This window comes from Bos javanicus, chromosome 28 (assembly GCF_032452875.1).
Source record: "Bos javanicus breed banteng chromosome 28, ARS-OSU_banteng_1.0, whole genome shotgun sequence".
NCBI classification, from domain to species: domain Eukaryota; kingdom Metazoa; phylum Chordata; class Mammalia; order Artiodactyla; family Bovidae; genus Bos; species Bos javanicus.
In genome coordinates, this window is record NC_083895.1 from 43,049,882 (window position 1) to 43,065,570 (window position 15,689).

General features: G+C 39.2%; 1 protein-coding gene across 2 annotated transcripts in view; it reads left to right on the forward strand.

Moving 5' to 3' along the window:
* The window catches only part of BMPR1A (bone morphogenetic protein receptor type 1A), a 142,844-nt gene extending 133,304 nt beyond the window's left edge, over positions 1-9,540 (forward strand). For both annotated transcript variants that reach the window (XM_061405562.1, XM_061405563.1), the window contains 4 exons: positions 903-1,200; positions 4,329-4,504; positions 5,510-5,640; positions 5,728-9,540. In XM_061405562.1, coding sequence (XP_061261546.1) covers positions 903-1,200; positions 4,329-4,504; positions 5,510-5,640; positions 5,728-5,853 — 731 coding nt within the window. In that variant the 3' untranslated portion in view covers positions 5,854-9,540. The remainder of the gene's footprint in view (positions 1-902; positions 1,201-4,328; positions 4,505-5,509; positions 5,641-5,727) is intronic.
* The last annotated feature ends 6,149 nt before the right edge of the window (positions 9,541-15,689 follow it).

Genomic DNA, 15,689 nt, shown 5'->3' on the forward strand with positions numbered 1-15,689 from the left:
AGAGGAGAAGGAAAGAAAGCCAGTATCGTGAACTTGCTTGTCAGTGAACCCGGCCGAAAAGGCAGATGTGATGAGCCATTGATGGGCAAGTGGGCGTTAGCTTAGTTAGGATCAAACTCTTAGTTGAATATACTTAACTTAATTTTTAACTCTTTAAAGTAAAGGGCAAGGAAATTGTAGCTGAAAAGAAAGCCCGGGAAGGTAGATGAGTTTATGCACCGTACTGATCAGATCATACCTAGGTTATTTTGCTCCTGTATAAATGGGGTGAGGGGAGAGACCTACCAGCATAGAGCATAGTTAACCTAACCAGCACTTCGGCCACCTGATGTGGAGAACTGACTCATTGGAAAAGACCCTGATGCTGGAAAAGATTGAAGGCAGAAGGAGAAGGGGACAGAGGATGAGATGGTTGGATGGCATCACTGACTCGACGGACATGAGTTTGAGCAAGCTCCAGGAGTTGGCAATGGACAGGGAGGCCTGGAGTGCTGCAGTCCATGGGGTCGCAAAGAGTCTGACACGACTGAGTGACTGAACGGAACTTTTAATGTGTCCGCTTTTCAGTTTGAAATGAAGAGCCTTTTCTATATTCCTTCTTCATAGTTCTTGGTGCTTAGGGAATCATGTAGATTAACAACATTCCCTCAGGTTATTACATATGTGATCTTTTTCTTAGTCATATTATCATTTCTATGATTAAGATTAATTACAAAAGTATAGACTTACGTGTAAATGACAGATGAAAATTTGAGTAATACATTCAAGAGATGTTGTCAGCTAAGTTAAATTTATATTATCTATAGATGATACCCAAGTTATTCTCAGTATCCTGAATGAACATCTTTTATTCTTCCTAGCCACCTCTGATAACTAACCTTTTAAACTCATTAATTAAACAGGTTTTATAGCAGCAGACATTAAAGGTACAGGTTCCTGGACTCAGCTCTATTTGATTACTGATTACCATGAAAACGGATCTCTCTATGATTTCCTGAAATGTGCTACACTAGACACCAGAGCCCTGCTTAAGTTGGCTTATTCGGCTGCCTGTGGTCTGTGCCATCTCCACACAGAAATTTATGGCACTCAAGGAAAGCCTGCAATTGCTCATCGAGACCTAAAGAGCAAAAACATACTCATCAAGAAAAATGGAAGTTGCTGTATTGCTGACCTGGGCCTTGCTGTTAAGTTCAACAGGTGAGTGGTTCTTTGCCTGGTGTTTGGAATTATTTTAATCTTCTAAAGATAGTTCAGTTCAGTTCAGTCACTCAGTCATGTCCAACTCTTTCTGACCCCATGAATAGCAGCATGCCAGGCCTCCCTGTCCATCACTAACTCCCAGAGTTCACTCAAACTCAAGTCCATCAAGTCGGTGATGCCATCCAGCCATCTCATCCTCTCGTCCCCTTCTCCTCCTGCCCGAGTCCCTCCTAGCATCAGAGTCTTTTCCAATGAGTCAACTCTTCGCATGAGGTGGCCAAAGTACTGGAGTTTCAGCTTTAGCATCATTCCTTCCAAAGAACACTCAGGGCTGATCTCCTTTAGAATGGACTGGTTGGATCTCCTTGCAGTCCAAGGGACTCTCAAGAGTGTTCTCCAACACCACAGTTCAAAAGCATCAATTCTTTGGCGCTCAGCTTTCTTCACAGTCCATCTCTCACATCCATACATGACCACTGGAAAATCCATAGCCTTGACTAGACGGACCTTTGTTGGCAAAGTAATGTCTCTGCTTTTGAATATGCTATCTAGGTTGGTCATAACTTTCCTTCCAAGGAGTAAGCGTCTTTTAATTTCATGGCTGCAGTCACCGTCTCCAGTGATTTTGGAGCCCAGAAAAATAAAGTCTGACACTATTTCCACTATTTCCCCATCTGTTTCCCATGAAGTGATGGGACCAGATGCCATGATCTTCGTTTTCTGAATGTTGAACTTTAAGCCAACTTTTTCACTCTCCTCTTTCACTTTCATCAAGAGGCTTTTTAGTTCCTCTTCACTTTCTGCCATAAGGGTGGTGTCATCTGCATATCTGAGGTTATTGATATTTCTCCCAGCAGTCTTGATTCCAGCTTGTGTTTCTTCCAGCCCAGTGTTTCTCATGATGTACTCTGCATAGAAGTTAAATAAGCAGGGTGACAACATACAGCCTTCATGTACTCCTTTTCCTATTTGGAACAAGTTTGTTGTTCCATGTCCAGTTCTAACTGTTGCTTCCTGACCTGCATACAGATTTCTCAAGAGGCAGGTCAGGTGGTCTGGTATTTCCGTCTCTTTCCCTGTTTGTATTCAGGACAGTGGGGCTCCAAACGCGTGAAAAAAAGTGCAGTGACAGTGCTCGTCGCTCAGTCGTATCCAGCTGTTCGCGACCCCGTGGACTGTGGCCCACCAGGCTCCTCTGTCCATGGAATTCTCCAGACAAGAATACTGGAGTGGGTTGCCATTCCATTCTCCAGGGGATCTTCCCGACCCAGGGATTGAACCTGGGTCTCCTGCATTGCAGGCAAATTCTTTACCATCTGAGCCACCAGGGAGGCCCTGCAAACACACATCTGTGCTCCTGTGATTATAAATTAGGATTTGGGGGGAGGTTCGTCTTAGTGTTTTGTTCTCATTGTGGTTTTTGTTTTTTACAAAAATTACATCCTACTCTACATATTCTTGGTTTCCTAATTTTTATTGTCTTAGACATCTACTTCAGTTTATATAGATCTTTACTCTTTTTAAGAGCAGTATGGAAACTTTTCCATTTTATAGATTACTATAATTTATCCCATCTGTGACCCAATTGGTGGACATTAAAGTTGCCTCCAGGTTCTGTTATTTAAAAAGTGCTTCAATGAATATTGTATTTTATCCATATATAATATTCCAGAGTTCTTGTACAAGTATTTCCTCATAGTGGATTTCTGGAGAAGGGGCTAGACAGAGAGTATGTGTATATTAAACCATATTAATAGGTTGTCCCTTTAGAAAGTGTGCATCAGTTTATACTCCCATAAACAAGATTTATGTATGCCATTGCTTCATCACTACTTGATATTGTCAATATTTTTAAACAATGAGAATATCACATTTTTAGGAAAACATTGAAATTGTTTTAATGTTATAACTCTAGAGTACAGCAGCCATTTCACATTTCAAAATTCATTTCAGGCCATAAAATTAAAGTATATAATAAAGCAAACATCAAAAAGTTTAATCTTCTTCTGTCATTATTACAGTTTTCTATCCTATTGAGTTTTTATTGGCTCAAGTATTCATCAGATGCTATTTAAGACAATATAAAGTACATTATATTGACCTCCATTTCAGAATAGTTTCCAGAATTTTAACAGATCTGGGAACCTAAAAAAAAGTCATTCATGTCTTCAAACTCTAAAATATACTCCCAAAATTAAAAAAAAAAAAGATAAATATTGCAGTATGAGTATGTAAACGAGACTCACAATAGAACTAAGTTGGTTGGACCCATAAAGAAAAAAATGTAATCCTAAATCACAGAGGATCACATGAGAAAGAAAAGCAAATGACACCTCTCAGTTTTCACATTTACTGATCCTAGGACATGATTCTGAGAAGGCAATGGCACCCCACTCCAGCACTCTTGCCTGGAGAATCCCATGGACGGAGGAGCCTGGTGGGCTGCAGTCCATGGGGTCGCTAGGAGTCGAACACAACTGAGCAACTTCACTCTCACTTTTCACTTTCATGCATTGGAGAAGGAAATGGCAACCCACTCCAGTGCTCTTGCCTGGAGAATCCCAGGGACTGGGGGAGCCTGGTGGGCTGCCGTCTGTGGGGTCGAACAGAGTTGGACACGACTGAAGTGACGTAGCAGCAGCAGCAGCAGGACATAATTTTCTACCACATTTTATATTCAGTACTGTTCTCTTTCTTAGAGAGACACAGAACTTATTTGGTAACAAAACTTGACCTGAAGTGATTTGAGGTATTTACTGTCTTTATTTATTCAGTTAACTGTGAATATTCATACTTAGTTTTTTTCTGTGGACTTAGTAATGATTTTGATTCAGTACTGCTACAGACCCTGCTGGAGATGTTATATAATATATAGCATATATTTAAAGGGTATAATATGTGTTTAAAATCTGAAAGATGTTAAATTTCAAAATACACCTAGCCCCAAGGATACTGATAAGGAAATGTAGACTTATTAGATTTTATTTAGTTGTGTATACAAAACACACACACATACACAGAGAGAGAGAGAGAGACAAATTCTGACTGTTACACAATGCAGTGAAAATAGAGAAGAAACGATTTTCTTTTCTCTCAGCCTGGGCATTTTCTGTCTTCTGTTTCAGTGACACAAATGAAGTTGATGTACCTTTGAATACTAGGGTGGGTACCAAACGCTACATGGCTCCAGAAGTGCTAGATGAAAGCCTGAATAAAAACCATTTCCAGCCCTACATAATGGCTGACATCTATAGCTTTGGCTTGATCATTTGGGAAATGGCTCGTCGTTGTATCACAGGAGGTAGGAGTTTCGGTAGCATGTTTCTGGTTATGTCTGTATACTCATCATTCAAAAAATAACAGCTTCAGCTGTATAAGTTAGATGTCATCTATGTCAGGGATCTCCAAGATCACTCACTGGTTCTGTAATTGCGTTAGGACTCCCAGGATTCAATGTATAGTTGTCTTCATAGCAAAGATTTGTTACACTGAAAGGATACACGTCAAAATCAGCAAAGGGAAAAGAAAAGGCCTATGGGGCGAAAGTTCAGAGGAAATCAGGCACAAGTTTCTGAAAGTCCTTTCCCAGTGGAGTCACTCAGGATGTGCTTAATTCCCCTAGCAGTGAATTGTAAAAATGTGAAATATTGTCATCTAGGGAAGTTCATTAGAGATTTAGTACCCAGAGATTTTTTTGGAGGCTGGTCACATGGGCATCCTCTGCCTGGCATGTATAAAAATTCCAAACTTCTAGAAAGAAAGCAGGTCGTCAGCACAAATTATATTGTTTGCACAAATACTCTAGTTACAAAGGCCACCCTTTTCATTTATATGAGTAGAGAGAGCTGTTTACCAGGCAAGTTCCCAGATACCAGCTAAGTGTCAATCTTTCAAGCAGGCCTTTTATACAGATAGCAATTTCGGGTCTGCTTTGTTAACTCATTTCTACATATACATTGTCTTTCTACTGCAGAAAAAAGACTCTACTCATTTATTAGTAGAAGCAACTGTGTACATAAAAAATAAGACTAAAAATTTCGGTTGAATGGTTCACTTTGCTTATTTTAAGGGATGTTGGCATGTTCAATATGGACAACTATGGTGGGGATATAGAAAATAATCAGATATTTAAAAAGAAAAGTAGAACATACATTTAGTATGAAACGTGAATCATCTACTCAGTAGTCTCTTCTTCTTTATGGGGGAATCAATTTTAGTCCCTTGGCTGAGTAACAAGCGCTGAGCAGATTGATGTATTTTTCCAGCCACCATTTTTGTGTCCACTGTGTTTTCTCACTCACTGCAGGAATAGTCGAAGAGTACCAGCTGCCGTATTACAACATGGTACCCAATGATCCATCATACGAGGATATGCGTGAGGTGGTGTGTGTTAAACGTTTGCGGCCAATTGTGTCTAATCGATGGAACAGTGATGAAGTAAGTGGGGTTCAGTCCTCTCAGGAACTGATTGCTGAGTGCTGCCAAAGACACGTGGCCACTCATGACATTCTCTTTACTTTTCAGTGTCTACGAGCAGTTTTGAAGCTGATGTCAGAATGCTGGGCTCACAATCCAGCCTCCAGACTTACAGCTCTGAGAATCAAGAAGACACTTGCCAAGATGGTTGAATCCCAAGATGTAAAGATTTGACAGATAAAAAATCATGAGGAGAGATTCTAGACTGCAAGAACTGTTTTCACCCAAGGAATGGGTGGAATTAGAATAGAATGAGGGTGTTAACTTGGTTCTCAGACTCTCCTCACTACACCTTCACAGGCTGCTAATACTAAACCTTTCAGTACTCTGTAGAATACAAGCTGGGAACTTCTAAACACTTCATTCTTTATATATGGACAACTTTATTTTAAATTTGGTTTTTGATGCCTTTTTTTTATTGGATTTTTATGAACTGCATCAAGACTTCAATCCTGATTAATAAGTCTCCAGTCAAACTCTGGGTACTGAATTACCTGTTCATAAAATGGTGCTTTCTGTGAAAGCCTTGAGAAGATAAATGAATTCAGCAGAGATGGAGAAATGGACACGTTTGCCTTCTACCTGAAAACACGTTAATCTATTTGTATTCTGCCTTTGTAAACAGCCTATGGATTGCGACCTGTTCGGGACACAGTGCTGCTTGGTTTACGATAGTGTGCCATGCCTTGATGATGGGGTGTGTGTGTGCATACGTGCATACCAGAGTTCCTCTGCTGCCATTTGAATTAGAAGAAAATTATTTGTGAATGCACAGGAAGATACTGGTGGCTGTTGGTTTTGTGCTTTAAAAATGCATTATCTGACCGAGATTTGCCAATCGCATAAAAGCCATTTACCTTGCAAGTGAGCTAGCTTCTCCACCAACTTTATTTTTTAACATTAAAGTTAATATAAAGGCCAAAAGGAGTAAAAAGTGTATGTAAATTTGGACTGTTTTCCTCCCACCACAAACTTTTTTTTGTTAATTGTTATTATTGTCATGAAAAGCATCCTGTCCAAAGTTGGAACTTCCAATGCCATGAACCTTCTAAAGAAAACACTTCTTATTGAAGTAAATACTAATTAATGAATTTGATAGCAATGTAAGTGCCTATAACCATGTTCTGTATTCTTTATTCTCAGTAACTTTTAAAAGGGAAGTTATTTATATTTTGTGTGTAATATGCTTTACTTGCAAAATACCTGCTTCTTTACAACCGTATTTTATACATGTACATATATTCACACTATAGAAACCAGCTCATGCGTACCTCATATCCCATCCTTAAGGGAAAAAAATTAAAAGATCATCAGAAAAATATATAAAGTAGAAACTATATGTAAAATCTTCACAATTAATTCAAAACAGTGTATCAAATCTAGGACTTTGTTTAACTTCAGGTATACACTTTCATTAAGATGCCATCATCTCAGTTCTGTTTATGAAGGGATCCTCAAATTAGAAATTTCTATCTCAAAGTTAATACACATTTATCATCAACTATTTTAGACACTTAAATCATTTAAAATTTTTAGTTTTATGATTTCGGTTTCATAAGTTTGTGAAGACAGTGAAGAGTCAGGCAAAAAGTTCCATATCTAGTCATACCTACATCTATACCATACAGCTATTATCCAATAACATATTTAAATATAATACATATTTGATGGATGCCTTGTTTTCCCAAGGAGTAATTCTGGCCTACTTATTATATTTCTGTAATGCCTTTTAAATATTACTGTCTTACTCTGAACAAACAACTCATGGATGCATAAAGTGAGAATCTTCTTGCGTACAGCATAAAATAAATGTGGTTATTATAACAACATAGTGAAAAAAAAACTTCAAAGTGGAGGAATCAGAGCCCGTATCTGTCCATTACCAAAAATGTGATTGACATTTAAGGATGAAACTCTATATTCACAAATTTGAAATTTGCTCTAACAGTTTTGACCAAGTTTAGTAGTTTGCATCTGACATAACTAAAGTTTTGAGTGTTCATCAAGATAAGTAAATTGATATATTGATAGTACCCAATAACTTGCTCTTTGAGAATGTTTTCCCCATCACTATACTGAGAAATATAGGTGTTTTAATCTAACTTGCCATGTAATTTAAGAATAATTATGAGCTCTGATCTAGTTAAAGTTAACCTTGATTTATTTTTTATTTGATAACTATAAATCTTGAAAATAATTTGTCATCCTAATAAAGGAAAATGTAAAGAAAGGTGAACTATTCTTAGAAATGTTAAAATATTAAAATACTATGTGGAAGCAAAAATTCCAGGTAATAGACGACCATTATAATTTTTTAATTAAATTGATCTATTAAAAATGATATCAAGGACTAACTGTAGAAACTTGTTCAATAAACATATTTTCTAACAAAAGATGTTTTTTAATATTAATGGTCTTTAAAGAGCAAATGACATCATATTTGAAATTCTAAAGTCTACAAAAAAGCTGCATGAAACCTATTTTTTTCCTCTCCTTCTTTTACTCTTATTCTTAAATATGAAGTCAGAAACTTAAAGAGTAAAAGAGGAAGGGTCTCACAGCACCTTAGGTAATTGGTAAAACCCTTGAAGCCGTTACTTGTCCTGCTTACAGCTTAGCATCTTAAAAGTTTGTGGCTTCTGTCTCTCATCCCTTTAAGTGAAGCATAAAAACAATCAAAAAACCAAAGCAACCTGAAAACTTCATCTTCCCTCAAAGAAAAGTCTCCTTTTGAGTTCTCTTTCTGCTGGTAAATATCTCTAGAATCAAAGGCATACTAGCATTGACTTCAGTGCGTCTATTCGAAGCTTTCCCTGTGTTTCTTATTGGACAAGTTTCTGAAGCATAAAATTTGAATCTGGTTTCTCTGGAATTGTTTTCACAAAAGATACTGCAATCACCATTTTAAATTGCCTTTCCAATTTCAGGAGTGTTGTTGACCTTAGAAAGTGACTTAAGGTTTTTGGAAATGATGTTTTCCTAGAATGTGCCAGATTTTTTATTTATTCACTGTATAAAAAAATATTTGATATCTGTTTTCCCCCAGATGCTTTGCTTTTGTTTAGAACAAAAATTGCAATTCAGTGTTTGAAGAATCATGCATCTCTAAGTTGGCCCAAGATCAAATTTGAATAATTTATTCCAGGCAAGATTTTATAAATTAAATTACCTGTGTTTCATGTTGTCTTGAAATGTTTCTAAATATCTAAGATAATTTTGACAGAAATATGAATTAATTTTTAAACATTGTTGCCGCTCTTGTACTGTATAAAAGTGGTAACATTTATTGTTTGCTTGGGTCAGATGTTAAAATAGTGGTGCAGCAGTTCATCTTCTTGCCTTAGCGCTGTTATGAGAGTCACAGCGAAAACTGCAGAGAGAGCTGACATATTCGTAAAAGTCAAGTTAAATCTAGGGCAGCGTCACATGAAGTTACGTGTAATGATCGTCCGCAAGGAAAGCGTGTGAACACTGCTTTTGCAAAGGCTTAAATATACTGTAATTTTAGCTTGTGCTCTGTCCTGTGCTTTCAATGGAATTATTTAAGCCCGTTTAGTGACTAGTCCTTGCCCATTTTAAAAACTAAAGTGTGGTATATATTGTATAAAATGAAAGTGTCATTATAGCTTAATTAGGAAAGTTGTACAGAAACACTGAAAAGGGTTAAAAACAGGCAGTTTTATTATGCAATTGTAAAACACCAAAAATATAGATTCATCTTTGATATGTAATTCACTAAATGTATTTTGTACAGCATCTGGTTTAAAAGGTGCCTTATTAAGTTTACCATTGATTGCTTTGTTCTATATATAGATTACATACAGTGTATCATTTCTAAGTAAATAACCTTATTTTAGTATACTCTAGTGATGTGTTTTGTGAAACTCTACTGTGACTATATTGTGTGTCAGAAGTCACGTGTCTGGTGAAATAACAAATAAGTTAGTGTACATACTGATGTCCCTGAGATGCACATTTCATCCACCAGAAACCCAGTTTGGGACACAGGCAGGTAAGTGACCACACACTCTTTCCCTTATGTAGATAAATTATAAATTACAAGCCTATTACAGCTGAGAGTTATTTTCCTTAAAATTTATTTTCTAATTCTAAAAATATGTACACATTACAGAAATTTAAGAAAACCTAGGTAAGAATAAAGAAACAAATGAAATCATTCAAAATCCTGTTGCCAGATAGTGCCACTACTTACATTTGAATGCTTCTTTTCAGTCTTTGCTGCTGCATATTGTTTACAATGTTAAGATCGCAGTGTGTTGTTATGTATCAATTGAAAATATAGTCTTTTAAAAAATTGACTACATAGCATTCCACTAAGTAGATGGAACAATTTGTTCTTTATAATTCCCTGCTGAATATTTGGGTTATTTTCATTGTTTGAGAAAATATAATCAATGTCGTGAACATCCTTGTATAAATATCTTCATAGACTTATTTTCTTAGGTTACACTCTTAAAAGTGGAAACAATGGATGTGAACTTTCAAAAGTTCTTCAAGGTGGAAAAAAAAAAAAATCTGAGATTCTTGATAAATACTGCTACCTTGCTGTCCAAAAAGGTTTCTCATTTACACTCCCAAGAGCAGTGTAAGAGTGCTCGTTTCACTACCTAGCCAGGTAATTTCTTGCAAGTTTTTTCTCTTTCTGCTAATAGAGTGCCTGATTTCTTGCCTGAAGCTAGCTTCTTTTAAGAGTAGTGGATTCCATTTATCTGACCCTAGTGTTCCTGCTGCAGCAAATGCTTTTTTTAAAGCTTAAACTTCAGGGAAGTAAAGGGTGCTTTCCTTCTCCTCTGTAGTAACACTATTTTCCCTCCTGCACTTGGTCTCACGGCCTGTGAGAGCTGTTCTCAGTTGTGTGTAAATTCAGTCAGTGTGCCTCGCGATGCCTTTTCTTAGGCCTTTGAACATGTTAAATCCTCAGAAGAGGTTTGGGACTAGTTGGTGTCGCCCCCCACCTATATATATATATAGGTGGGGGGCGACATGTTGGGAGGTACCCTATTATAGACTCTTTATCCTCATGTAGTGTCAATGGAAGACAGTAACTTGAAATAATGGCATGTTGTGCAGCTTGATGAAGAAGAATCAGGGATTTCTGGGGCCTATCAAGTACATGCCAGCTTTTTTTCCGTCTCTGAAAAGCTGACTTGGATGCACTTCCCTGCTGGTCCGGTTGCCACAACTGTGCTCCCAGTGCAGGGGCCCTGGGTTCGATCCCTGGTTAGGGAACTAGATCCCACACGCTGCAACTAAGAGCTTGTGTGCTTCAACTTAGATCCTGCTCAGCCAGATTTTTTTAGACATTGTTCTTCTGGAAGAGCCTAATCCTTATGGGTAGGTTAAAGCAGACACAAATTCAGTCGTTAAGTTTTCATTTTCTGGGAGAAATATTTACCTGCCTATTGCTAGTACATGAACCATTTCTGGCACTTCGTACTTCAGTTGGATGCATATTCCTAAAAAAAGCCTGACTCCAGCCCTTGGAGCAGTACAGCCAAAGTGGACACAGTTCACTGCAGGTGACTGGCCAGAAGTATAGGCAGAGGCCATCTGGTGGCAGCAGTCATGGGGAGTTAAACACTGAGCTCACGGTAAGAGCAGGTGGGCAGGTCGCCCTGAAGCTGGGAATCAGGAAGCAAGAACTTGGTTCAAGTACAAAGGTACGTGAAAAAAAGTATTTCAGATGGAAGCAGAGACTAGAGCTGAAAGGCTAATCCATAATGACCTTTTGAGTTGCTGTTGATTGTTATTCTCTTTGGTAGATGTGACACGCGTGGCCTGCCTACTGCTGCTCTAAACTTGATCTTCCTGCTTGTCGTCCAGTTACTTGCTCAGAGTGAAATTCAGAATGATTCCAGATGCCCCAGTGCTCCCTACCCCCACCTCACTAATGACCTAGATTTTATACCCGGAACCTGAAATGTTACCATTGTTTTAAAAGTCAATATGAAGTTCTTAACATTCAAAGTATTTTTAAGCAAGAGGAAGAAGGAACTTGGGCCTCTTTTTTTTTTTAAAGGTAGGGAAAGCCTTTTTTGAAAGCAACTTTAGAATCAAGTTGAAGCACAGCTGTTGCTCCATTCTCTGTTGCTCTCATATGCGACTAAAGTCCAAGGAAGTGTTGAAAACCACTAAAGGAAAGAATGGAAAAGCTGTGGCAGGAAAAGGGCCACCACTGTAGGGGGAAGCATTGCAATCAAGCACTTTAAAAGCAGCTTCTATTATTGATAATTGACTGTCTTCACACTCGGCTAGAAGTGTTGTTGAAGAGAGATTCTGCCTCGCAAGATTCCGCTGCATGGTCTTCAAGCATCCCTGTGGCCAGTAAGAAGTCTGATACGTGTCTGATTCAGTCTTTTTTGGTTTAACTTAACCGCTTTCATTCAGGGAACACAATTTAATTTAATTTTTGATGTCTGGAAATTTAAACTTGCCGTGTCTAGATCCATTCATTCTGTTTCTCGGTGCTAATTGGGTCCTGTTAATCTTCCCTTAGGAGCTTTTCTTCCATCACTTCTCTGCTCTCCCTCCCCTTTCACTTTCCTGTTTCTGGAACTGCTTTGCACAAATCAGATTAGGTCAGATCAGTAGCTCAGTCGTATCCGACTCTTTGCGACCCCATGAATCACAGCACGCCAGGCCTCCCTGTCCAACACCAACTCCCGGAGTTCACTGAGAACGCCCATCGAGTCAGTGATGCCATCCAGCCATCTCATCCTCTGTCGTCCCCTTCTCTCTCCTGCTCCCAATCCCTCCCAGCATCAGAGTCTTTTCCAGTGAGTCAACTCTTTGCATGAGGTGGCCAAAGTACTGGAGTTTCAGCTTTAGCATCATTCCTTCCAAAGAAATCCCAGGGCTGATCTCCTTCAGAATGGACTGGTTGGATCTCCTTGCAGTCCAAGGGACTCTCAAGAGTCTTCTCCAACACCACAGTTCAAAAGCATCAATTCTTCGGCGCTCAGCCTTCACAGTCCAACTCTCACATCCATACATGACCACAGGAAAAACCATAGCCTTGACTAGATGGACCTTTGTTGGCAAAGTAATGTCTGTGCTTTTGAATATGCTATCTAGGTTGGTCATAACTTTCCTTCCAAGGAGTAAGCGTCTTTTAATTTCATGGCTGCGGTCACCATCTGCAGTGATGTTGGAGCCCAGAAAAATAAAGTCTGACACTGTTTCCACTGTTTCCCCATCTATTTCCCATGAAGTGGTGGGACTGGATGCCATGATTTTCATTTTCTGAATGTTGAGCTTTAAGCCAACTCTTTCACTCTCCACTTTCATCAAGAGGCTTTTGAGTTCCTCTTCACTTTCTGTCATAAGGGTGGTGTCATCTGCATATCTGAGGTTATTGATAATTCTCCCGGCAATCTTGATTCCAGCTTGTGTTTTCTTCCAGTCCAGCATTTCTCACGATGTACTCTGCATATAAGTTAAATAAACAGGGTGACAATATACAGCCTTGACGTACTCCTTTTCCTATTTGGAACCAGTCTGTTGTTCCATGTCCAGTTCTAACCGTTGCTTCCTGACCTGCATACAGGTTTCTCAAGAGGCAGGTCAGGTGGTCTGGTATTCCCATCTCCCATGGATGTTGCTTCTGTATTTCTTACGTGTGTTTCATATGTTTCATCCTGCCTTTTGCTTTGCTGCCTAGCTACTGAGTGTTTTTATTTCAACAACCAAATTTTATTTCAACTTTATTCGTATTTTGAAAAAATTTCAAACTTCAAGAAAAGTTGCAAAAGTAACTTTGCAAAGTAAAGTTGCCATTTACACTTCATCCAGATTTATAAACTTACATTTTGTCACGGCTGCTTTGCCATTCTTTATGTATACAAGAATTGCAAAGGCTCATCTTGGAGTGTCTGTACAGACTCCCACATACACGTACTTTTTTCTGAACTATTTGGAGTAAATTACAGAGCTCATGGCTCTTTAGCCCTGAATCCTTCAGAGATAACTCTGTTACATAGCCAGTTATGTACAATTTTCAAAATCAGGAAAGTTAACATTTATACCATAATGATTATCAGCAATACCGCAGTCTGCAGACCTCATTCAGGTTTTGCTAGTTGTTCCAGTGAAGTCCTTGGGCACATTTTCCTGGTCCAGAGGCTGCCTAAGATCTTGCATTGCATTTAAATGTCCTGTCTCCTTATTCTCCTTCAATCTGAAATAGTTCTCTAGCTTCTTTGTCTTGCGACACCAAGATTTTCTAGAATAAAGGTCAGCGATTTTGTGGACATGATGCTTGTGTCCTCAGGGCATCCCACCAGGATGCCGTGGCATCGGTGTTTCGTTGATGGTGTCATTGGTGAGCCCTTTTTAAGGTGCTGCTCGTAGTTTCCCAGCTGTTAAGTCCCTGTTTTCCTTTTGTACTTGGTATGTTAGGAGAGAGACTTTGAGACTGCATTTTAACATCCATTGATAACTTCTACGTGAATCAGTGATTACAGACTGGTGATTTTCTGATTCCATTTTTACATTTATACTTATTAATTGGCATTCTGCTACAAGGAATAAATCTCTGTTTTTGTTTATTTTTTATTGTCAGTATGGACTCTCATTCAATAAGTTATCGTCTGTTAGGTCATTTTTTGTTTCGATGCTCAAATTGACCCAGACTTGGCTACTGTGAGTTCATCAAGGTGGCGCTGAGTCCTTGCGACACGCACCCATCGTTCCTGAGCACTTTTTACTTTGGGGCGTGTGAAGACGTTCCAGGCTTATCTGGTGTTCTCCTTGCCCCTGCCGTTGAGTTAGCCATTTCTCTTTGCTTCCTTTTAGGGAGGAGGATATTTAGAAACCAGGATCTAGGTAGCAGATGATCAATTTGAATTTCCAATTTCCTGTATTGTTTCTAGAGATTTATATATTCCAAAGTTTTCGGTTTGTTGAGTCTGGAACCTTTCGTTCAGGACACTGGGTTTCCACAAACGTTTAGCAGTTTGGGGTAGTTGCTCATCAGTGTGTTTGTGAATCCACAGATGTTTAGCAGTTTTGGGGTAGTTGCTCATCGGTGTGTTTGTGAATCCCTGCTAAACCCAGTTCTGTGTTCCTTGGGTTCCTGCTTTTATCCAGGAGTGATGGAACTTTCTGTTAGAACAAAAGTAAGGAATCCTTCCCTCTCCTTAATCCCCTCAAGAGGACCCGGGCTTTCCCCGCTCTGCGTGTTTGCCTCGACAAGCAGAAACGTTTTGTCATTGTCAGGCCAGGTTTGGGGGGCGTTCTTCATGGAGGAATGATGCTCAATCTGAAGCTGGGAGAGGAGTTTTTGAGATAAACATCATGGGAGAGGAGAGGAGCTTCAGAGTATGAGAGTTAAAGGGAGTTTTAATAAACATTTTTAATAGACCATATATCCTCTTGACGATGTTTCTGAAATGAGTTATTTTGACATGTGGTTTGTGGAGACACAGCTCGGGATTCTCTCCAGAAGTCTTGACTGTGATAAAGTCACACGTGTCCTCTGGGTGTGGGAGGTTCTTGCCTCTAAGTGTCAGTAGCTGCCCTGTGACTGGGCTCGGGACTGACAGGCACTGCTCTAGCTGCTGTCTGTGGGGTCGCTCAGAGTCGGACACGACTGAAGCGACTTAGCAGCAGCAGCTCTAGATCGAGACGGAGGCCACTGCTGCCGGCTGCTTATTTAGCTCCGGCTGCCGTAACTGCCCCTCCACAGACCGAGGAGGGCTGAGTTTGAGTTCAGGGATCCCCTGAAATCACTCCCATCTCTCAAATGTTTTGAGTTACGACTTCCTATTGCTATTTCATTTTGTAGTTGCTCCCTTGTACTTGCTGTTTTATAGGAGTTAACTAAAATTTCCTGATCTGCGTATGGTACCATTCTTGTTTTTCAATGATGGTTTTGAGTATTTTGGGGTATTTTTTTTACCATCGGGTTTAGGGAATTCTGATACCACTCTGTGTGTGAGTCATTGTCTTGTTCTGGATGCCACAAGTGAAGGGTGTTTTAACACTTGCCT